A 26,288-nucleotide genomic window follows, 5' to 3' on the forward strand; every position below is an offset into this window, starting at 1 on the left:
CAGCAATTCTAGTGCAGGAATAGGATCAAGGAAGAAGAATCGCAAATTTTGTCATGAATTCCGGGACTGAATCCCGAGTTCGACGCGTGTGTAATTTATGTTTACATTCTATCGGTCTTTCTTGTATTGCTAGGGAGACATTGATCTACCTATATGGTACCCACGGTTAAGTGATCATAAGAAAAGTTAGATACATTTGATATTAAGAGGTTATTTTCTAGAAAAAAAATGATGAAATATTTCCTTAATTCTTACAAAATTTAATTCTTGAATAAGTGACAATAGTTATTTCTTTACTTTGAATAAAAATTCATTCGGATATTTGAGTATCCATTTTTTACAGTGCATTGTGCGTCCATATTGACTTCAGGAAAAAGCGATTCACTAAAATGACCCTTTGCTAAATGCAGATCTCTTTTGGCATATTTTGCAATTACGAATAACAATTTTAAATAAATTATTAACCCCGTAAGAATGGAATTTATTATTTGCAACATAATTGCAACGATTGGGATAATGTTTTGCATTCTTAATAAAACCTATTTTGCTTATTGTTGGATTGAATGATACATTTGAATTGATAAACGTTCTTAAAAAATGGTGTTAAGATCATAAATCTTATTAGACCTAGAAATGAAAATTGGAATCAAGTTTGCATTTTTCCCTACAATTTTCTCATGAGTATTAACTTCCTTTGTTTTCAACTTAATATTTTTGTGCTTGAATACTGTTTTTCATTTAAAAAAAACTGCTATATTTGTAGTCATCTAAAAAAATGCTTGCACAGTCAGAGTAAAATAAAAATTACGCACTTTTATTTATTTTTTAATTCGAATTTTAAAAAAAAAAAAAATTAGAATACCATCTGTTTGTGTGTCGGGATTTTCCTGATAGTATGTTTGCTACAAATATTTTATTCGCTATAATTAATTTTTTCTTTCCTTAAAGAAATGAGAGGAAGTGAGTATTGTTATAAATTTACTATCTAACTTAAAGTTATTCATATAATTTTATAATTTTAAGAAATTCCTTAACTTCAAATACTTTAAAAGCAAATTAAATTTTCGGAATTCTTTTACCTGCAATTCTGTCTTAAATACACTGTTCGTTATGTGAAAATAATAAAATTGTGACCACGTGTAAGTAGCAATCTGAAAATATAGGGCAAGTCTATGTAAGATGACCATAGTGAAGAGATGGCCAGTTCGAATATCTCAAATATTTTTAAATATATTGCAGTAGACGCAGTTTTGCGGGAAGCTGTTCAACTTGTTTAGCAAATTAAACAGAGCATTGCTTTTTGCGAAAAAACATTGTGAAAAATTTTAATGTTTTTTTTATTTAAGCTTAAATTATTTTTCTTGACCAACAAATGCATCAAGCAAATCTTTCACCCATCAACTGAAGTATATTTTTTTTCTTCCTTTCCAAAAAGAGAGCTTTTAGAATAAGTCTAAGACAGATGGCCATATTTTTTTTCAAATCGAAAGAAAAGTACTAAGAATAGAGATACAACAAAATTTTAATGCATATTTTAAATTCTTATACATGCACATATTCTTTTTTCTTTCAGTATGTAGGTTAAATATTTCATCATCCAGCTGGACCTTTACAGCACATATATAGTTCTATGTATTATTCCTGAGTAAAAGCAAAATAATATTTTATTGGAATGATGCTACAAATTCAGTGGTCATTTCATCATCAACTTTAGGAGAGATGAACATATAAAATAGAGGAGAGATGGCCACTGTTCATTAATAAGTATTGTTACATCAAAGATAGTAGTGTCCTTTAAAGAAATTAAAAATAAACTGAAAGAGTAAGAAAATAATATGTATTTTAGTAAATTAGTCCTCATAACCAAGCTAAATATCTTCAAATAAATAAATCTAATTATGAAATTATTGGATAATTAATAGTTTTCTTTTGGATTGGTTTAGTTTTGTAATTTTACGATGAAAGCTGATAAAAAGAAATCCTTAAGTTTTTAATTACAATACTGAAACTTCAGTTATTTAATTTTTGAGGACCGTACAACCCTGCATATTACATTTCTATTCTACAGACTGTAGCATACATAGTAGTAGACATATTATCTGATTGAACCCTATGACCTACACGACAGAGCTCAACGTATTAATCGATTCTAGCTGTTGAGAAGAATAGAATACCACAACTAAATTCCATAGAAAGTAATTGGTTAAATTTGTGTAATATTTTGTGCATTAATTTTTCTTTTCTTACTTTCCAAGATAAAAATCATTCATCGCAGCTTATTGTACAGTTTTTCCTGTCTAAGTGTATGAAATGTGTTATTTTCCACATTTTAACTACACATTCCCTTCGATGGCCTTCTCACCTAGACATTAAGAGGAGATGGCCACTTGTTGGTTCAATTTCAAATTTTTTTTTTCTTATTGCGTTCTCAAATTCTATTATTTTGTGCTCAAAATATGTTGAACGCATGTAAGAGAATTTAAAATATGCATAAATATTTCTTGTATCTCTATTCCAAATAATTTTATTTCGATTTGAAAAAACTGAGGCCATCTATCCTAGATTTTCCATCAAAACTATTATTATTATTTTTATTTATTTATTTGTTATTCTATGTAATTTTAGCATTCAATATAATTTTTTTCTTTACTATCCAACCTTTCAAAATTTGAATGCTTCGAATTATGATCAGCGTATTTTACATAAAATTATATATATATTTTAGTAATAGTTATTAAAAAAATTAATAAAATAAATTCTCTTAATTATAGCAAACATGTTTTAATATATTTATATCATATAATCACATTGTAACTCTTATTTATAACATACAATTTGTTATTTACAACTCTTATTTATAAGATACAATTTGTTATTTAAAACTCTTATTTATAACATACAATTAGTTATTTAAGGCAGAATATGTTTAGATATATGGAAATGATGAAGTATTTCTTTTAATCATTACTAACTGCTGAGGTCTGAATCAAATAATCAATAATCTAAATACAATATCTTACATATCTTTAATATCTTAAAGTATTATATGTATAATATTCTTATGTTTAAAAATATTGTTTCTTCTTAAATTTAAACATTAAAAACATTGTCTTCAGAGTTAAATTTGCTACTTAATTTCATTGCTGTCAAAATAAAGCAATCATTTATTTCTTCTGGTAAAATGAAAATCTGAGGAAAATTAGTCCATTACAAATCTACACCCGAAGAATTTTAAAATAATTGTTTGACATGAAATCCAAGTGATCTTTCAGCTCTTCTTGGCAAGCGAACTTTCCAGTCAGAACATTTATAAATAACTTGAGTAAGATATTTGAAATATTTGTAACTTAATATTTGGTAAACTCTTTAATCGTTAGTTATTACATTGGAAGCAAGTTACGGTCATCTCTTTAAAACTTTTTATTTTTATGTTTCTTTCATAATTAAGTTAAGCAAACTGTAAACTTTTAAGTGATTTCAATAATTATACGTATTTTATGGGCTTAATAATGCATATTCTGAAATTTATATTATTACTTTTTCTTTTGCATAGAAAATACGATGATCGGTAAGTTAAAGTTATAACTATCTAGCTATATCTTTAAAGTATAAAATGTATAGATTTTCAGGATCATTTCAAATTTTTTGTTAAATATTTAGAAATAAGATAGTATAGACTGAATAAACAAAGGAAAAATTATGGTCTGAAAATTATATATTAAGCATAAAAGGTGTATATCCCAAAATCTGCCAAAGATATCCCAAAATCTGCCAAAAAATGGAAAATAAATGTTCAGCTTGCCGCATTATAAAAAATCATAGATTCATAGAGCATCTTTATCATAATCATATCATAATCATAATCATAGATCATCTTTATGAAAAATCAGCTGATTATTTTCTCACAAAAGTTTTGAATTGGTCATAAATTCGTAGAGATTTTTTTTTAAATAAAAGGTTTTCTGTTACTTATTCTACAAGATACTTCACTAAACATTTAAAAACATGATTTTAGTTATGGTTACAAGTGCTTTATATGTTGTTTTCAAGATACGTATAATAGATTTTTATACTCAATTTTTTTTAGCCATACTAAAGAATATATGAAGTCAGAATAATTAGATACACAAACAGGGCGTCTTATTTTCAGAAACGATTGCATGCAGAAGTATTAGTTTAAAAAGAAATACATGCGATTAATTTTGAACTAACTTCTGTAGCTATTTTAAGCATTAAAATAATGCCACAAAACAATCTTAAAATTTGATCTGCTTTAGAGAAAACAGCTAAGCATAAATTATCTAATTGTATGAGAAAAAAGCATGGTCGAAACTACTAGAATATTATAAAATTTAAAGAGTTTCGTTACTTTCTATATGGGCATCAAGAAGCTCGGTAATTTTTATCGAAGAGCTATGGTAATGCTTTTTATAAAATTAATAATAAAATATGGCTTTGTAATAGCTGATGAAATTTGGTTAATGTGGTAAATTTGGAAGAGATACAATTTTGAAAATCGGAATTTTCGCTAAACCATTACCATAACAAACAGAAAAATTACTGAATTACTGGTTTTAATACCACAGATTTAGGTTTATTAAATAGAATTATGTTGTTTGCTTAATTTTTAACCAAAAAATATCATTAATATGCAGTACAGAATTTTTTTTCAATAAAAATTGTATTAAAAGCATTTATGCTCCTACAGTTTTAATTAATTTTATGCCGCAACAAATGTTATGGTAACAAAATAATTAATTATATGTTATATTTTATTATTTATATACATGTTCATATATATGTAATATTTTTAGATCTAACACAGCAATGTAAGAAGTTTTTATTTGTTTAATTTTCAATTTCAAAAAACTTCCTATTCTTTTTTAATTACTTTACGCGAAAATATTCACTAAATATCTATTATTGAAACGCATTTATTTAATAAAAACTACAACTTTTACTTTAATAATTTATCATAAAAAGTATTGTCTTAATTAATGATGTTATGTTCGCAATTAAACTGTTTAGATAAAACTGATTTAAATTTTAAGAGTTTAAATTTAAATAAATGTTATACTGCGGAACATAATATTTATACTACAGAGAATATAAGTGCTAAATATTTGGTTATAATTTCACTTTTCATATTGTTACTAACATCAAATTAATTGTAACAAAATTCAATTTTAATTATCAATTGCAATACAATAGTGCGAAATTACTGGATAATATATACTATTTGCGATTAATTAAATTAATGGAAAGATTAAAATATTATTCTGTGATAAATAATGATCAAGTTGTTTTTGTATTGTGGCAGGAAAGTTTAAGCAGTCATATATTTTTACACGAAAACTATTTATATATTTTTAAAAAGTGTTATAATTTTTCCGAAATAATCATTCATAATAATAAAAATTGAGAAAAATAAATAAGTATTAGTTTATGTCTGAAATCAAAACCAATCTTCAAAAAAAATTTTCTTAAATTTATTATTTCTATTTAAATAATAAAGTAAAAGTCTTTTTTGAATAAATTTTTTATTGGACTTAATAAACTTATATTTGAAAAGATAAATCAGCTCACAAAAAAGCCGGTAGCGTGTGTTATTTACTATCGGCTCCGTATTAGAGTAAACTCCCTTTAAGATGTTGTCGAACGGTGCCGAATGAAAATTTCTTTTCTAGGTAGTTTTTCGCTTCAAACAAACGCACATTTTCAAAATATACATACATTAAAATTCCATGACATGACTAAATCATCTTATAAAATTGTAAGGATTACCAGCTACAAACTGACTAAGAAAAAAGGACTTGACTTCTGCTGGTTAACAGAGTGATTAAAAGAGTGATTAAAAGAAAGGATAAAATCTCGAAGAATGAAGCACTGAGGTCCAATGATGAATTTACGAAGAGAAGGCGCTGGAAATAGAGGAACAGAGTTGCTTTTAATGCACCAGCCATAGTTATTCTGTGATTAAAAAGCAACTGCGTTTCACAAGTGTTACACACCTGTTGTTCTAAAAATCATCTGTTCACTTCTCGTTTCCTCATTCTTTGAGATCTTATCCTTTCTTTTAATCAACAATAGTGCGAGGAGTACTCGAAAATACATTTTTTTTTACTGCTCTTTACACTTATGTTACACTTATATTTTGCATTGGGTATCTTCATCCAATATTAGAAAGCACTCCATTTTGCGGATATAATCGTGTGATGGGATGTAGAGATTATATCTTTTCATTTTTTGTTTTTCATCATTTAAAAATATATTTTGAATTTTTTTTAAATTATTTATTTTATTTTAATAATTTTTCTTCTTTTCTTTTCAATAATCTTAAATATTTCCCAAATTTACTCTATATTTTTAACTTATTAATTTATTTTTGAGACTTATGCGCTGTAAATAAAACTTATTAATCTTCTTCGTTTTTCTCTTTTTTTTCCTTTTTATCTCTTTTGCTCTTATTGTATATATATATATATATATATATATATATATATATATATATATATATTTCTTCTTTGTTTCAGTCGTAGAATTTGACAGTAAGTTAAAAAATAATTTTAATTTAATTATCATTTTGCATAAGTTATTTCATTTGAAAATAAGCAATTTTTCTGACTTTCTAATAAGAGGAAGGAAAGTTTAAAGTTCTAGGCTTTTTCAAAATCTAAGAAATAACAATATTTTGGAAAATTTATTTAAGGATGATTATTGTATTTAATTAAGGATGATTGCTCCATTTAATTACAGATGTATTAAGTAGACATTAATGTATATAACAAAATACAACGCAAATTGCAAAATGTGTACAGAATATTAAGGAAATTCTTTTCCTATTTGAAAATTATTTCTTGAAAAATGTTAAGTACGAGAATTGAATCCAAATAGAGAGATTACACTCGTCACTTGTTTGAAGATATTAAAATCATGTAAATAATGTTTTTGCATACATTGTGCATACATTTTGCATACATTCGAAGGAAGATGTATTTTTGTTGAACAGTTGTTTTTTCAAAATTTCATGATTTTTGGACAATTTTTTAAATATAATGAATTACATCTAAAGACAAAGTTTGACTACATGTCAAAACAGAGAGTTTTGTTTCTAAAGGTGTACGAAATTGTACTCTTAGAATTAATTGCTCTCATGAAAGATGCAAGAAAATGTGCTCATAAGCTCATTCTTTGGCTTAAATAGTGGTTAAAATAGTTATTAGGTTTCTAATTCTCAACGTTTTTCAAAACTTCAATTGGGATAATAATTGAAGTGATTTTTTCTCCAGAGAAATAATATAGTTAAATTTTAATGTCTAGAAATGTAAGGCACTTGTTTTTTTGACGAAATTATTTAAATTTGTTTTATTATAAAATGAATTTAATAAATTTGTTTTAAAAACAAATATTAAAAACATAATGGCTGTTGTTTACGATATAAAATTTAAACTGAAACAATGAATTTAGAAGATGGGCATCATTGGCGAAATAGTTTAAGAAATATTTCGATGTAGCAACCCGGAAAAAAAGTTTGAATTTTTCTCCGAGGACATATTTTAAGCAAAAAATTTTTTTTCACCTATCTATTACCAAAATGATCAACCATAACAAATAACTAGTACAAATAAATTTTTTGAAAACATGTATGACTTTTCATAAGCATAGACTCCAAACACATAGCATTAGTTTGAAAACTTAAAATATCATATTTTTAATAAGTACTTATTTGAGCGTGAAGCTAATAATATTCTTATTCTCATAGACTTGGGTTCTCAAAGTAAGTAAATTATATTGATACATAAATTATATTGAACATACTTTATTTAAAAAAAAATAAGTGAACAAAAATCAATAGTAAAAAGAAATTAAAATAATTTTTTGTAAAAGTTCTAAATATAATTAGTCACTTAACATTCAATTTTTAATTTGTCAAGAAAAATATAAATTTTGCTTTGAAAATATGTTTTTGAATCTAAAATTAAATAATACATATAAATACGATAAGAATAAAATCCTGCCAAGTTTCATTCCTTCCTTGCTTGACAAGTATTCTGATTTATTTTTTAATTCATTGGTATCAATTAGTACTTTAAGGAAGACTTTTAGTTTTCAACAACTTCAGTGTAGCAGAAAAGTTTTAGTTTGATTTTTTCAGGTTGGTTTATTTCATAAATCTATATAACCAATATATTTCATAGAGAAACACACAGTACAATTTTCAAGCATTATTATTATTTTTTTTTGTAATTTCTTGTTTCCTGCAATTCAAATATCGCGAATATTATCCCTATAATATAAAACGCATCCCTAATAATTACTTTCCAACCTGGTAAAAAATAATGGAAATTGAAATATCGTATTAAATATGTAAAAATCACAGACACACACACAGTACAATTTTCAAACATTATATATTTGTTCGTAATTTTTCATTTCCCACTGTTCAAAATATCCCCCCTAATATTACGCATGATTACTAATTTTAATCCTCCGAAGAAGTACAGTAGTAAATTCAAACCTTGTAAAAAATTGAAACTGACAGTTAGTAAAAATCGTAGGGAAACACATTGTAAAATTTTAAAGCATTATTATTATTATTTGTAATTTGTTTGTTTCCTTCAATTCAAAATGTCAAGAATATTATGTATGATAACTAGTTTTTATCTTCCAAAGAAATTGATCGTTTGTAAACGTCGTGGAAACAGGAAGAAGAAAAAATAAGAATTGTGCTAAGTCTGCCGTGAACAAACACGTAAACACTGGATAGTTTATTAGTATATCTCTCTTTAATCATAACTTGAAATGCATATTGGGCAATTTATTAGTGAGCAAAAAATATTTATGCTTTAATCAGTTTTCACATTAAAGTTTCCAGTGTTTCCAGTGTTTCCAGTGTTTAATTATATGAGAAGGAATAGGAAGTGAAAATCAGTTTTATCCGGCTTATCCTTTCAAGACATTAAACCATATAGCTGAAAGCCTATAATCATAGTTTTTAGATACTTTCAAAATATATAAATAAAGTGTTTTTCAAAATATATATAACGAATAAATAGCAGGTTGGGTAGGATTTAAATCATATGATTTTTTTTTAAATCATTGATTTAAATCACATAATTTCGTTTTTAGGCAACTGATTTAAATCAAACATATTTTATACAGTTTAATAAATAAATATATTTTTATATATTTAATTAGTTAAGATTTCTGTATAAAAATACAGTTAGGTACTTTTTGCATTTAAAAATTGAATAACTCTTAAAAGTGTTTGTTAACTGAATAATTCGTATAGATTTTTTTAAAAAAAATCATCAGTAACATAATTACCCAGAAAGCAATGTCAAACGCATTGAATCGAAAAAGAGATTTTCACGAAGAAGTGCGTTTAGGTTGCATAAGGGTGGCAGTGTTATTTTTTTCATTCAGTGTAAAAAAAAAAAAAAACACATTGGAAATATTATAACTGTTGCCTAGACAGTAACAAGTATGTTTCGCTCTATATGCCCCTTCTAGAGTTCACTTTAGTTGAGGGTGTTTACTTTGGATATTCATATTGGGTTCAAATCGCTTTGTTTAAACAATTTACATCTTTCTCATAACGATTTCCGAATCCAATTTCACAGGTACGGGCCTCAAAGTTTAGCTCCGTAATATATAAAAGTTAAATCTGTAAGCATAGATTTGTGAAATAATTTTGTTTTTCCAATAATTAAGGCTTCTGTTCGAGCAAACTTTATAACTGTCTAGTTTTGATGAAAGTTGACCCAAAATTTAGCCTTTTACCATATAAAGGTCACGCTAAATGTACACCACACACATATATTAATTGTTCAGGTTTACTACTCTTGCGTACGTATTCATAAAAATATATACCATTTTCCTTTGCGGTTTACTGTTGGCACATGTAGATTTTGACATTCGAAGTCTAGCCTTTTACCATAGTCAGGCTAAATGTACACAACAAACATATATTAATTGTTCAGGTTTACTACTCATGCGTGCGTATTCATAAAAATATATACCATATACCTTTGTGGTTTACTGTTGGCACATGTAGATTTTGACATTCAAAGTCTAGGAAAATAGCATTATTTTGAAAAATGTTAGATGACTTTGACCTTCAATGCAAAAGTCCACTGAAAGTATTTTTTTCGTATTAGTTAATGTGGAAAAAGTAGAACACAAAATAATAGTCAGTGTCATAACTATTCCAGATATAAGGAAATAAATCAAAACACTTTCACGACAGTTTAAAATGTTTTTATTATTTGCACATACTTTAATTGTCACAGGCTTGATTTTAAGTCATTTATGCTTAGTAGTGGTGTCGTCTCCACGGAAGATCAAATATACTCGTTGGGTTGAAAGCACACTAGCAGCAATCTCGGTGATCTTGTTCGAGTTGAGTTGCTCCACGAAAGGGAGCGTATTTTCCTAGATGAGCAAGGTAAACACGTGGAGAGGAGTTCCTGATACATCTGGGCAATGTTGCAAGGCAGAAAATTCTTACTCCATCTCTGCTGATTTTCAAGATCCTCAAGTACCCGAATCTTAAACGGTTGATGGATTTTATAATATATCTTTTGTCGTTGATTTCGCAGAGCTGTGAGTTTTTTTCTAAGTCATTTCCATTAAGGCGATGCCTTGTTAAACTTAAAAAAAGACTTAAAAAAGTATTTATAATCAGTGAAATGTTAATTTAAATAGTTGCTAATTCAAAAAAGTTCAAATTTCTGGATAATAATCAGCTGAATCAAAGAAAATTCATGGGATGCTTTTTTGATCATTTGAAATGAAAATGTTTCCAGTGAATTTTGTTAGCGAACAAAAAAAAAGAACGAAAAAGAAGCTACCTTTTATCTATACAACAAAAAAAAATTAGATTTTAAATAGAAAATGCGTAGCATCAATGACTAAACTTTTACTCTCTCTAATTTTTCTAATTCTTAATTTTCAGTTGATGCAGTATTTCCAGGTAATGGCTAAAAACTGTATAATAATGAATTCAACTGAATAATTTCATGTTATTCCATGCATCATAGCATAACTGTTTCAGGATTTTAACTACTCAGACTAAACTAGAAATTGATGTCTTAACCTAATTATGACATGTGTGTGTGCCGGGAAATAGTTTTATAACCATCGTTGAACAACCGACCCAATTTTGGATTTACGACTACTAATGTTCAACTCCGTAGCCTTGTAATTTTGAAGCCAATCCAAAAGATAAGGGAACTTTTGGATCAAATTTTGGAAGAAATTTGCTTTAGTGGAGGAATTTTTGAGGTAACTAACCCACCTTTGCATTGCATGGAGAGGAAAACCACGGAAATCTTCCCCGGCAAGGGACGTCTACCACTAAGGATATTTTTCGTCAGCATTGTGGTCTGTGCAAGCCGGATGCGGAGTTCGAATACGGTTCACCACATTGGAAAGTGAACTCTCTATCCCCTGAGCCATCAAGGATAAATCTGTATTAATTTTGAAAAAAACAAGCAATGTACTGGAACGCAAAGTTAATGGAGAAAAGGTTAATGTGAAATTCGTTCAGGAAAATCTTCGAAAATCTCCATTTACAGACAACGCTTAATTATTGTTTTCTTCTTCTTCTTAACGACAAGCATGTGGCTGGGTGGCGCAGTTGGTTTGTCGTCGGCCTTCTGAGCCCAAGTCTGCGGGTTCGATCCCCGGCCCAGGTACCGGTTTTTCGGGATGCAGAAAATCCTCAGCGGTCATGTCGTATGATTATGCGGCACGTAAAAGATCCCTGGAGTGCCTTATTGGCTCTTGGCATTTCTGGCAAAATTAAATTCGAAAAGCACTTTAGTATCCAAATAGAGTCTCGGTACTGCCAGCCATCTAGTGTGGCAGAAACTAGACGTCCAAATTAACATGACCAACGGTATCTCACCCATAGTGGTGGTCCTGAAAGAGTGGATACCACGTCTGGAGAACACACTAGATCTTCTCATCGGCAAGACCGATTGTGCAGCTCATTGGAAATAAAAAAATAAAAAAATCGACAAGCATTGAACTTATCGTTCTTTGCCACATAAGGTGCCGGAAGTGCTTTATAATTTGAGTTGCCTAGCGAGTATTTTGTAATCAAAGTCACTGAGAGCAGCAACATTCCCCACGCTACACTACCACAGATTCATAGGGTGGGTCACATTCACACACAACAGAGGACAACATGCAGAGAGAAACCTCAATGACCTGAGCGGGATTCAAACCCACAGCTATTGACTTCACAGTCAGGCACGCTAACCACTTGGCCACCTGGCTGGCACGCTTAATTAATTTGAGAAGTGCGCCAAAAAGAAAATGAACCACCTAGAATAAATTTGATTTAAGGGGACACTTCACGATGAAAAACCCAAAAATCGACCAAATTATACTTTTTTCAATTTTTGTTTCAAAAAATAATAGTTATATCTAGCTACAATTTAAAAGAAAAATTTTTCAATTTCAGTCATTTTTTGCAAAGTTATAAGCATTTCAAGATTTGTAAACAAGGTTATGTAAACTGTCTGTTTTTATAGTTAAACTGTTTTTTCTCAATGTTGTTTTTTACGATAATATTCAAACTTCGAAAAGTTCCTTGCGCATGAGTTTTGAATAAATCTTTATTTTTTTCTCATATATATGATTGGCCTAATGTTCCGTAACCAATGTGATATAAATAAAAGCTGAATACTCACTGAATATTTTTTAAATTACTTTAAATTGTTATTCAAATTTCAATTTTTAAAAATTATATAAAGACTATGATATTTTAACTTTTTATATGTTTAAAATTAAGTGCTAAGTTGTTCAAACATATCCAATTTTATTTATACTTATTCAAACTGTAATATAAATGAGTTTCATACAGCTACGATAAAAACTCATGCGCAGGAAACATTTTGAAATATTGGAACATTTAGTAATTTAACTTGCGGATAAATTATTAAAAAAATTATAACTTTTCAACAAATTAATATTTTTGCTTCAAATTTTGGGAATATCTTTCTAAGTGCTTTATTCACAATCTATGAAATTTTCATTAAAATTGGTTGATATTTTAAAAAAATCATTTTGAACCTGAAGTGTCCCCTTAATGATCGGATCTTCAGGTTCCAGAACTCAATCTTAATGATTCGTGAGGCGTGATCTGAAATATGCTAATTAATAAGTGCAGACTATATTTGAGATTACGAAAACAGACACAAAAGTGTACTTTCTCTTAATAATCATATCTTTTTTCAACGGATTCGGATTTTTGACACCCAAATCTGCCATCCGAGAAATATTGCTCATATTACTTGGTCAGGAGAACGATTTATTATTATTTTTTTCAATAATAGTAGAAAAACTTTTGAGTTGTAGGGTGTACAATTCTTTACAACATTTTCAAGTATCTAATTATATATGGTAAAATTAATTTGAACGAAATCATTTGAATAGTTCCAGAGAAATCAAATTTTAACTGTATGACTTTTCTAAAATTTAACTTCTCGGGAATTATTCAACAGATTTTGCTCAATTTTTACATTTTGCTTAGCAAAATTAGATACTTTTAGACGTTCCATACTTTAGCTCAAACTTTCTTTCGACTATTATTAAAATTAATAAAAAATTATAAATGTATACTTAAATTTAATTTTTGCATGGAATTATCTTTGGATAAACGAATTTCATAATTGTTAGCGAACAGTTTTCAATTCGTTTTAAAAGCTCTCTAGATATATCGAAATATCTTAAAAGTAAAATTAAGATTATGGGGTTCAAATTTTAGTTCGCTCTCCTGAGCAAACTATTTGTAACATATTTCTGAAAATGCGGCTATCGCCAACCAAAATTTTATACATACATACATACATACATACATACATACATACATACATACATACATACATACATACATACATACATACATACATACATACATACATACATACATACATACATACATGCATACATATATATATATATATATATATATATATATATATATATATATATATATATAATACATATGTGTGTGTATATGTGTGTTACTCTATTTATTTATTATTATTATTTTATTAGAATTCAAGGGCTACTTCAAGTATCTTTTCAAGTAGGACGCCATAAAACCAGGGAATGTGTTGTGATTGTGCAATTCCAATAAAAATCTAAATTGAAATAATATTGTTCTTTTGTCTGAAATTGTATCTATCGACTTATTTGTGGAAAATGTGAAAACTAAAGAAAAAAAACCCATCGAATCTATTTTTTAATAAGTTTAGGTAATTTTATTTACAGTTGAGAATACAAAACATACTACATCATTATAGCTATAACATTGACATAGTTTAAACTATAAATTTTCAGCTTTATAATACAATGATTCTAGTAATTCTCCTATAAAAGCAGTATCAATTCTAGAATTGCACCATCAATTCTCGTATATATTTTAATTATTGCGGAGGTCTTAAATTTTGTAACAGTCAAAAATGATAAATTAGTAGTTATAAAAATTATCCAGTATTTATTAATAACGAAACAGGTTTGTTAAAGTTATTTTTTTCTTAAGAATCTATCGCAGTGACCAATTTTTATTAAAAACTGCTTAGGAAGTTTTGCTAATGCTAATACGATACTGCTAATACAACTATTAATACGATCGCGTTTAAGATTAGTAGAATTTTCAGATTTAGTCATTAATCTTCAAAACTACTGAACATATTTCAAAGTTTATCATTGAATTTTGATAATAAAATGCATATGAAATTATGACAATCAAACATTTCATTTTCGAATCTCACGGAAGAGGAAAAAAAACTTATGTATAAAGGTGTTGAAGAATAGGGATTTTAAATACGATCAATTAAAAATGTTCAATTATTGTTATAAGAAAATACAATTACATAATCGCAGATGAAAAAGTTCTTTATGTTGACAGGAAATCATCTATTTTCAAAATGTTTTGAAAGAAATGTTGACACACAATCAGGATTTTAACGCATTCCTCCTTTAGAAAAGTATTTCTAACTCTTTCTAATAATCTCCTTAATTTACATATATATTTTTCTTTGTTTCAAATTTCTGTTTATGAAAAGTGATTTATAGGCATCCTGCACTGCCTTTTTAAATTCAAGACACACCAGAGTCTTAGAAAGAAAGAGTGATGAACATGAGAAATACATTGAATCAATATTGATAAAGTAGGGAGTTTCAGTAATTTCATCTTAAAAAAAAAAATTTAAATAGACGATGTTGTGAAAAAATGCAATAGTTATACTACACACACATACACTGCGTAACTCTTATCGTTACCCAATCCGTGGTAATAGAATCGAATATTAAAGGTCAATTTCTCCTATATTGAAGGAAGGTTGCTGTAGCTTATTTGTTTTCAAATAAAGTGTATAAACCATTTGAGCAAAAGACGTGTAACCCCTTAATATTTAAAATATCACTATTTACGGCAGCGAAATTTTGGTTGGTTCGGGCAGGTCATGTCCTTTAATAAGACTATTTCACTAGAATGAGGGAAGATGATGAGATCCTGAAAACTTATGATTTCCTTTTGAGGGTGCAATTGACCCTGATTGTCAGAGTGACACATAGAGATATATATATGGCGTTTGATTAAAATCATTTTCTGTTCACTTTCATTTCACATTATCCTTTAGGTTTCGTAGCTCCAATGAGACATAGTTTCATGAAAAGATTTTGGAATGTTGGTGACATAGAATCATATAACCATATATATGGAATGCTTTGAAGTAATCCACAGGGTCTGTACACATCTTCCGGATAAACGCTACCAATTGCATGTTCCAGGTCATTTATAACTATGTGATGTTTGGATGATGCACTTCGTAAAATTGCTTTCCGAGAATTTTTGAAGTCTGCAAAGAAATTTTCAGCATAATCATCTCTGACATGCGATGGCAATGATGTCATCATAAAATCTATGTCTTGTTCCATGCCTTCTGGTGATAAAAGTTTTGTTCTAAATAACAAAAGTTGAAAATAGTTTAAAAATATAGTTTGAGAACTTAAAAGATCTTAAAAATCTTAACAGAACTTAAAGAAAACTTAATAAGTTTAAAAAAAATTGAAAAATATTGAAATTTTGAAAGATGTAAATTTTTTGAAAAGTTGAACTAAATGGTATCAATTTATTTTTCCATGCCTTAAAATTTTAGTGTTCTCAAAAGACAGGGTTACTAAGTGACTATCTTTAAGTATTTTCAGTCTGGAAAATGCTTAAGGAAGATGAAACTAGAGGATTTTAAATGCATTTCGTTATAAGCAGTCGGTAAATAAAATGAGTAATTTTCGAATACAACAGAAATGTTGAATGCGTGAAAGATAAGACACCAGCAGTTTGCATTAGTGTTTAGCACTTAGTTTTTAGAACAAAAACTAAAGCAAGCGATATTTATTATTTTCATTATTTAAAATTTAAAGCTAATTTCCTCAATTTCGCTAGATTATCTTTTAGAACTTTCATCCACTTAGTTCAAACTGTTCAACAAAATCAATTATTTTGATAGGAACTAATATTTTTTTTAACGGATTAAGTATGGTACAATGCATACCGAAAATAATCTGGTTCTATGGATATTACACGGATCCCCCATACACTTAGCTCATGCCTCAAACAGTCGTTGAAACCAACAGCAGCATATTTACTCGTCACATATGGTGATACTGTTGTCACAGCAGATCTTCCTATTAAAAAAAAGAAACAAATCACTCTGAATAACTTTTGTCCTAATGATGAGATTTCCGCAAGTTAAATGCTTCTTTTAATGGTTCAAAAGAGTTACCTCCCAAAAATAACTAAGTATTGTGAACTATTAATTAAGCAAATGAATCAGACACTAAAACATACTTTCGCTGACTTAGCATGCATTCTTTTACGAATTTGGTTTTTTGACAATCAAAATATGGAGAGGGAGCTGATAATCACGATGGGAAAAGTATGGTCTCAATAGTTAGGTCAGGATAGCTATTGAATTTTTCTCTCTTCGATCGAATCTTCTCCCTACCCCCTTTTTGAATCCCTTAACACTAATTTCATTTTCTTTTTATTTTTTATCCGTATCTTGCGAAACGAATCAAAAAATTCTTGCATTACAACTATAAAAATTTTTTTAAAGACAATTTTAAGGAAAATATAATTTTTAATAATTTATTCTACTTAATTATGGACAAACACAAGTTTTTACTCCTTTTCAAACAATGTATTTTAAATGACATTACACGAAACTCGTGAAAAAACAGTTAAAAAGTTCTTGGGAATGAAAATTGTACAAATACGGCTATTTAATTCGGAAAATAATCTTAATAATAATTTTCCGAACAACTGACACTTCTTATATTTTGATGGTCAAAGTTCCAAACCAGCAAAAAAAGTTAAGTTTGTTGTTTTTGTATCTGATTCCGTAACTCAATTAATAGTTAGCATTAAATAATTAGCATATTTGAGATCATGGCATGATTAATCTATTAAGATAAGCATTTAGATTGTTAATATTTAAGAGGGTTACATTTTCTTCGTTACGCTTTGTTCTGATCCAGTCTAATCAATTCATATAAAATTTTCTTAAATGAAAATTATAGTAAAAATATCAATATCGAATGCAAATCATTGCAAAAAGAAGCGTCTGAGAAGCTCTTTAAAATTATATTTCACGGAATATTTACATATGAGTATGCATATATTATTTCATTTCGAATCACATACAACAAACTTTTGATTTTTAACGTTCGTTGTAATTAAAATACATTTTTATTTTATTCTGAAACATTTTATAGAGCATTTCAGTTTACAACATACGGTTTTGTAAAATTTAAAATATGAGCTTGAAAAAACTTTAATGACATTTCAACCATCTACGTTTTGAAACTTTTAATTTGTCTCCTTCTAAGATAATTTTGAAAGCATTAAGTAAATGGGAGCATTTAAAGTATTTTTGACGATGCAAAAAAATAGGGGAAAACCCAATGAGTTTATTTAAACATTATGTCATTAAATGTTTAATTGTGTTTCAATATTTCTACATATTTTTTGCTTTAAATAATCTAATTAAAATGTAAACGATAAAAACATTTTGACTTTTTAAGTGACAAAGAGAAGTCAACTATTTCTGCACTAGTTGGATTCCAGTCCTAAGAATGGGGTAAACAAGATAATCATCAGTAAATTAGTGTTAATCAACAATACGAAATCGTGCACCAGTCAGACTAAATTAAATGTTTATCGTTAAAAATTCGAGTAAGAGAATGCATAATATACTGCGAAAGTTGAACAGTACTGCAGTTTAATAACATTTATCTCAAAAACAGGGCATTTTGTATGCATGTTTGAAATTTTAATATTTTTTATGCATTAATCATCTATTTTCATATTTATTCTGCATTAATCATCCATTTCAATATTTATTCTGCTCTTAATGCAGTAATTAAGCAGGAGAATAATACTTAAAATTTCCAATTAGTACGAATTTAAAATTTTCTAAACTCACTTGTATCTTATTAATTGTATAAAAAGGTACGGAAAGTGTTATTCGTCTTTTTCGATGGATGATCGAATTAATAAGAATTTAGGATAAACTAAATTGAATTCGACGTATTTTTATACAGAAAATGCAAGTTTTGATTTAAATATCCTATATTATATTCCTATTTTTTGTAGTTTAAAGAATATATTTGAGCTCATTTACTATTTTAACCAAAAAGTTAACAAAAAGTAAATTTAATTTAATAAGTTGCGCAAAAATGAAAGAATTCAGGTTAAATATGCATATTGAAAATACAAATTATAAAACATTTACTAGTTAAAGAATACAAAAATAATGGAATATAAGGGTTGCCCAAATGAAAAATAGATGTAAATGCGAGAGAGACAGCAACACCACAATTTTAAGTCATAAAGAAAAACATATTGTCGCAGAAGGAAAAAAAAGTGCTTAATTAATTCAAATAAAAGCAATTCAAGTGAATGCAAAATTATGATGAAACTGTTTTGGCCAGATCAGAGTAAACTGTAATAGTACTTTAAGTCGTGGCTGGAGATAGTTGCAACATTCCTGTATTCAAACAGAGCACTACATTGATGTCCTCGATTCATTTCAATAATCATTTCATTAGCAAAAGTTTATGATACACTAGAAATCATGGTGTTTACTTCCTCTGAGTGTTGGCAGTTCCGATATTGATATAAAGGCTTTATAGAAACTGTTAAACCTTGTGTTCAGCGCTATATGTACAAGTAATGGTTCTCCATAAGGGTCTATCATTTGCATTATTCTCTCATTCGGCCACACTACGAACACTACGGATCACTCTATGAAGCATTGTCCTGATCTGGGCATATTCATTTCAGTACAACGTATAGTACGGCAGATTGTGAAGTAATCGAACGAATTGCGTCTTTAATGACAGAAATATAAAACTTGGAAAATGTGTAACACCATGAAACTATAATTTTCGATGGAGATGATCTCTGATTTAGTTTATAACAATAATAGCGGTTGTTCAAAATGACGGACTTTAATGCATTATTTTTTATTTTTTTGATGTGAATATTTTTTCGATTTTGAATGATATATAATAAAGAAATGATCAAATTTGAAAGTTTGAGAATGCAGTTATCTATCTCAATATATCACTTGGGACAATATATGACACCTGCTAACTTTACCTAATGACGCCCCCTAGTACTAATTTATTTTGGTTTTTAAATAATAAACTGTTATCTTAAAAATATTGTGCATTATTATACTTTATTAATATATGCCTATAATTTATTTATAATATATTTATTTAAATCAATTTATGGATTAATTAATACTGAAGTATTCAGATTTATTTCATAATTAGTCTAATAATCATAGAAAGAAAGGTTTTTTTTTATTTAAAAAGATGCTTTTTCATATTCCTATAAATGATACATGAAAAACTCTCTTTCTCCCTCCCCTTTATGTGAGAAATGGGTTAGTTTAAAGGGGAGAACTGAACTTCTAGATAGGCCAGTAAGGTATAATTTCAGATTTCATTTTTTCAGACTGAATTAAAGCAGAATAATTTCCAGACAGTTGGATTTAAATTATATGAATTTTCTGTACAAAAAGTAAAAATTTGTGCTTGAATCTATTTAGGTATCTAATATTGCTATCAAAGCAAGAGGGACTATGTTTTCTATGTGCGTTTTACTCTAAATTATATGAGAGACACACAAGTCAATCGAACAATTAGTTCAGGTACTTTAAGAGTGTGTATTCAAATTTCATTTTTTTAGACTGAATTGAAGGAGAATAATCACCAGACGATTGGATTTAAATTATATGAATTTTCTGTACAAAAAGTACAAATTTGTACTTATACCTATTTAGATATCTAATATTGCTATCATAAGCAAGTGGGACTTTGTTTTCTACGAAATTTTTACTCTAAATTATATGAGACGATACACAAGTCAATCAAAGAATTAGTTTAGGTGCTTTAAGAGTTTGTATTCATATGCTGTACTTCTTTTGACACATACATACCAGAATTGAAGTTTCATAAATGCGATACATGTGTACCAAGTTTTATGCTCCTATCATTTAAACGGTGAATGTTTCACCGAACTGCAGTGTGAACACATTCATTTTTAAGGCTTGTTAATCTGCGTTACGCAATCTGAAGTGCTTTCATTTTAATTTAAAACCTTGAAGGTTGACACTAATATCGCTGCAGAATGTCTGACACATTCATCTATGACCATTTTCATTTGGGTAACCCCTGTATGTTACCTGACATGCTTGTCACATTAATTATCCGACCTCTGCTTTTTTTCAGTAATGGTAAAAATGCCATTGTTACACGGATGATTCCCAAAGTGTTTACTTCAATAGAGTCTTTGTAGTCTTGAATATTTGAGAACTCAGCATGAAATCCCTTAAGGACACCAGCATTATTAACTACAGCCCAAAGTTCTGAAATGAAATTATTGGATCAGATAAATATTAAAAAAAACATTATTTTTAGGTGAAATATTTTATTTACCATAAAGAACAAAGAGGAAGAAAAAATTTGGAACTTCCTTAATATTCCAAGAAGCATATTACCTTTTTTCATATATGTACTTTTCAAAAGATTTCTTGATATTATTTTGGAGATATAAAGTTTTAGTGATATGCAAGAATGTGCTGCAATTATTCTGACATTATAAATTATGTGTAAATGTATCTCTTTTACCACGTTTATATCAACTTGCCTTCCTGTTTGGGTGGAATTTTGTAATCGATTTTAAACTGATTTCCCGACTAGCTACAGGCTTCAAATTTGGCACATAGTTCAGAATTGGATGACAATGCATAAAAATGAAGAGAAAAAAAGACATACAAAGTAAAATAAAATTAAAATTAAAGAAAAATTTATATTTTCGCGATTGTCTCTTGTTGTCGATTCAATTATTTCAAATTAGCGTCATAGTGAGTGAAAAAATTGTGAACGGTGTGTGATTTGTGTACACTTGAGTGAAAAAATTGATATTTTGGAAGTACAAAAAAAATCAAAATCAAAATAATATTTTTAAAAACTGCGTTTTTGTAGTGGAAAATTAAAATTAAAAAACGAAAATTTATAAAACGAAAAACGTGGGGAGCATGAAATACATAACAGTACATATACACATTTTCTTACTCTTACACATGCACAACCACATCCACATCCGCATTCAGATACAATTACAGATATACATACACATATTCTCATGAGCACATATACAGTTAATGTTATGTATTTCATGCGTCCCACGTTTTTCGTTTTTTAAATTTTTGTTTTTTAATTATTATTCTCCACTTCAAAAACGTGGTTTTTAAAAATATTATTTTAATTTTGATTTTTTTAAAAATTATGTTCTTCAAACAAGCATTAAAACAAGTTATCATGACAAAAAACAATGAAGATTGAATAAAAATTAAGTAACGGTATTATGAACCGTATTAGCTCGAAAGGAACATAACAACAATAAAGATGTGAAACAATTTTCTAAATGCTGTACAGATGTCAATACAAGTTTCATAGTCTGAAAAAATTTAGATCTTTTTGAAAAGCGTGTGAAATATTTCAGAAAAATGTGTAGAAAACTTTACTGCAGTTTAATATGCAGAAATCTCTTAGATCTTGGTAGTGAATAAAAATATTTTCTTAAACTTCTTGAAAAAAAATTTTTGGGATTACAAATACTAAATTTCTTATTTATTTCTGAGTTTCCAGATTGCACTTATTTATATTGTTGGCTTAGAATATAAAGTAATGGTAATTGAATAAATAGCAATTACAAACATACCTAAATAAATAATTGCCTTACCGCATTTATTTAAGTTAATTTTCACGAAATCATATGCTCTTTTTACACTTTCATCATTTGTGACATCAAGCTCGAAAATATGTAACTGTTGAGAGTATTTAGACTGAAGCTTCAAAACATCTGCTGTAGATGGAGACAAGCAACTAGCAAATACTTGATATCCTTTTGAAAGTAACCGATCTGTTAAAAAGTGACCAAAGCCTCTGTCACATCCTGTAAAAAGAATTTACGTAATTTTTTATAAATTTAATATATTTATAGTTGGTTTATTTTATTATCCCAATAAATATATACCAGCAAATGTTTACCATTTTTTAATTAAAACTTTTGACACAATAAGTTATTGTTTGACACAGTAAGTAATCAATAAGTTCAAAAACCGGGAATTTCTAACGAAACTAACTTTACAGGAGAGACAAAAAACTGAATGGTAAAGTATCAGTTGGGCATATCCTTCAGAAAAACATATAATCATTTTCAGCAAACAATGAAGCTGATAATTTTATACTCTCATACAAACAAAGTTAAGAGAGTAATTAAGTGCCAGTTTCTGTGCTTAGGATGCAAGTTATTAATACTCATGAACGCATCACTGTTGGTGGTAATCTTGTTAATCAACTTCCTTCGAGGACGACTCACAAAGCAAAGATACAACTAGCAATACTCCCAATTAGCGCAAAAATGCAATTATTATACATATAACATCAAAAGTTGAGTAAAATAAATAAAAAATGCTTTGCATACTGACGTAAACCAAAAAGAATTTTGCATCCTGCGTATTATGCGCAGACTTGCGATAGATTCCAAAAACTTGTATGCTTAAAAATCATTTTTAAAAAGCACAACGTAGAACAGTTTTTGCGATCAAAATGACCACAGTAACTGTTCTACGTTGTAAAGAATTCCGGATTAAATTATGGTAAAAAATACCAACACTTTGGATTTATTATCCACAACACCCCTTTTACCGTAAAAGCCATTTTAACCGTAAAATGTTACAGTATAAGACTACATTTTTGGTTTTTCTTTGACTTATTACTCTAGAAAGTTTGTGTTGAATCTTATTTTCCCATTGCTTATCATACTATTAACAATGTAGTTGAAAAAGTTGTTAACTTCATCCTCAGTTAAACTTATTTAACTTTATCATCACTGTAAAATCTCAGGATCAAATTACGATAAAGAGTACTGAGAAAAAGATAGCCGCTATTTGTTACAGTAAAATCTATTTTTCCCTCAAAATTTTACAGAGCAAAAGTCTATTAGTGTAATTAAGCAAATATTACGGTAAAAATGGTTTTATACTAAAGTAGATTTAATGGAGGTGACACTCAGGGTACCAGAACAATGCTCTTGCTAATACAGTTCTGATACTTACATTATATAGAACATGTGTGGCCTACGGGATTTGCCAAATTGGTTCTTGCGATCGTTTGCAAAAGACTGAAAGCTTTAAAGCCTAAAATTCCAACACTCAAAAAAGAAATACAGAAATGAGTGTGTTATGAATTACGTATCACCCAGAGAAAAACTCTGCTTAAATTTTCGCATTGCATGGTAATGGCATTTCTGGTAATGAAAAAATATAATTCTGGTAGTAAAAACCAATATATACGACATTGAAACCATCCAGTTGATAATTTTTCCATTCATATAGTAACGGTTTACCGAAAATTCTGATTCTGAAATTACAGACAGTTCTAATTACCCCATATTTAATAAAAAATACTAAAAGGAAAAGTAAATTTAACTGAATGAATGGTTTTTGATAAATTTACCAGATTTTACTATTTTTACCACATTTTATTACTTATTATAAAACCATATTCAATTGTTTATTTTGCTCGATTCGTTATGAACGCGCTTCCGTAAAAATTAAAGATTTTTTTTGCTACCATAGATCAAAAATGACGTAATTTTACGAAATTCAGGTAGTTTTGACATACTTTTTCTGCAGTACGGGGATCATGCAGATCACTAACATGAAGTACTATATTCCTGGGTTTCAAAATCTCAGACCTTTTACATAAAAATAAAATATATCTATATTTAACACTTTAAATTATTAATGTTCAAGAATTATCTTGGAAATATTTGCGTCCTTTTTTTTGCATCGTATAAAAACTTTCGTATGATTTCGGTGTAGTTTTTTTTCCTTTTAAATGTTTCGTGACTTTTAAATTAATCGAATTTTTTCAAAATTAAATTAAATAAGCCATATCTGCACATAAAAATTGCAAAATAGACACACTACAGAAAGTTGTTAACCATTTACTAGCATTAATTTTTGTTCTTACCTGTAATAAATACTGCTTTACCCTTTGAGTTTATTTTTTGTCCGAAAAATGTCTTTTTCGTGATTTTAAAACACAAAATTCCAACATTTATAAATATAACCACAAAACCAACTATGAAACAACAAATACATTTTATAAAATAAAAGTAATAACTAAACAGACAAAAGAATATCCCGCAATAAATTAGATGAATTACACACACAGTGTTAAATTTTCGCAAACGATGCATCTCGAAGTAAAGGTTTCATTCGAATAAGGATTTCATTAAAAATACACTTACATACATTTTTGTTAACTAATTCCACATTATGTATCCATATCACACGAAATGCGTGAAAAACTACTTAATAAAAAGTAAAGGATAACCTGCTTTCTTCTTGGAGAAGTAGATAACTTGATAGGATTTCTAGCTTTTAATGAATGCTCGTGCTTATTTTAGCAAAAATGTTCACTTGTGAATACAGAAAAATTGGTTCAGGTTTCAAATATAATAAAATGTGATCACAAATTAATTACAAACTAAATTTATATATATATATACTTAACAGTTGAGACTTAAAAAGTCTCAACTGTTCCATTTGCCCTACCGGGAATGTTAGTCCACAAAATGCATGCCCGAATAGACTTTTTTAAGGGAAGAATTCTTTTGCAAATGCATATATTAAAATTGTGGTCCATACGCATTGATAGTGGCAAACTTTGTTTTTTAAGAAACCAAGCAAGTACGCCTTTCATAATTTCTCTTTTTAACTGTTTAAAAACAACAAAATTTAATTCTTAAAAAATAATCAATTCTTCTTTTTTAACTTTTGGTGCCATTCAGTCTTGCATCTTAGATTGAATTTGAGGAAACATTTAGTTGGAAGTTTACGGTGATACAATTTTTTATTTATTTCTGACTTAATATTCAATACTTAATTACTAATTAATATTCTAATGGAGTATAGTTTTTGAGTTCTTATAAAAAATATTTTCTGAATAAGAATTATTTTCTTTTTCAATTTTATTCTGTTTCGTAGCTTATCGTTATTTGGCTATTAATAAAGCTACATAAACAAAAAATAATTACTCTATATTTTTTTTAAAAATTAAGCTTTTCGGATAAAATATTCATTTTTGGAGCATTTTAATTCATAATTTTAAACTTCAGGAAGGAAATTTAGTCTAAAAAAATTATATAAACTGGAAAATACTACCTGTAACCATAATAAAAACATCAGACTTTCTCCTTTTAATATTTTTTAGTAAATATTTAAATATTAAAATGATTTTCTATTATATTTACTGCTGAAATAAACACGTATTGATAGATATAATAAACACATGGATTAATACAGTACAACTGTGTTTTGTCATTAAAAGTAATAAAAATTAAAATTAATTTTTATAAATGAACTCATAACGAACAATTCTTTATTTAAAAAATAAACCATTACAACTATATTTTCTTTAGTTATGGACGGTAACTTACGGAAATTATTAGAATTATAATAGAATTTTTAACAAATTTGCTTTCACTTTTTTTAAAGTTTTGTTGTAATTATTGAGGTATGCAAACTTGGAAAGTATACTTAACCTTAAATTGTAACTATGCTCGTAAAAACAGTTGTTGTGTTACTATAAAATGTTTTTAAACGCTATAAAAATGTGTT

At 27.9% G+C, this 26,288-nt stretch overlaps 1 protein-coding gene and 1 long non-coding RNA gene across 2 annotated transcripts; one reads left to right on the plus strand and one right to left on the minus strand.

Annotated features, from left to right (window-relative positions):
* The first annotated feature begins 6,498 nt into the window (after positions 1-6,498).
* On the plus strand, positions 6,499-14,196 carry LOC107447055 (uncharacterized). Its single transcript, XR_001584474.4, has 4 exons — positions 6,499-6,548; positions 7,763-7,777; positions 10,958-10,975; positions 14,071-14,196. It is a non-coding gene; the product is annotated as an uncharacterized LOC107447055 (long non-coding RNA).
* Positions 14,197-14,249: 53 nt separating this feature from the next.
* On the minus strand, positions 14,250-24,902 carry LOC107447046 (short-chain dehydrogenase/reductase family 9C member 7). The gene is made up of 5 exons (XM_043040358.3): positions 24,637-24,902; positions 22,340-22,552; positions 20,778-20,960; positions 16,575-16,707; positions 14,250-15,982 (listed from the first exon to the last, which is right to left on the minus strand). The coding sequence occupies exons 1-5, from the start codon at positions 24,863-24,865 to the stop codon at positions 15,649-15,651; spliced, it is 1,092 nt and encodes a 363-aa protein (XP_042896292.2). The 5' UTR covers positions 24,866-24,902; the 3' UTR covers positions 14,250-15,648.
* Positions 24,903-26,288: the final 1,386 nt, after the last annotated feature.

The sequence above is a fragment of the Parasteatoda tepidariorum genome, chromosome 7 (genome assembly GCF_982258835.1).
Source record: "Parasteatoda tepidariorum strain Cologne lab strain chromosome 7, Ptep-v5.0, whole genome shotgun sequence".
NCBI classification, from domain to species: Eukaryota; Metazoa; Arthropoda; class Arachnida; order Araneae; family Theridiidae; genus Parasteatoda; species Parasteatoda tepidariorum.

Coding starts and splice junctions, on each gene's coding strand:
- LOC107447046 (XM_043040358.3), bottom strand. CDS start 24,865: ATGCATCGTTTGCGAAAATTTAACACTGTGTGTGTAATTCATCTAATT. Junction 20,961..22,339: donor AATTAACTTAAATAAATGCG/GTAAGGCAATTA, acceptor ATTTCATTTCAG/AACTTTGGGCTGTAGTTAAT. Junction 15,983..16,574: donor ATAGAACCAGATTATTTTCG/GTATGCATTGTA, acceptor TTTGTTATTTAG/AACAAAACTTTTATCACCAG.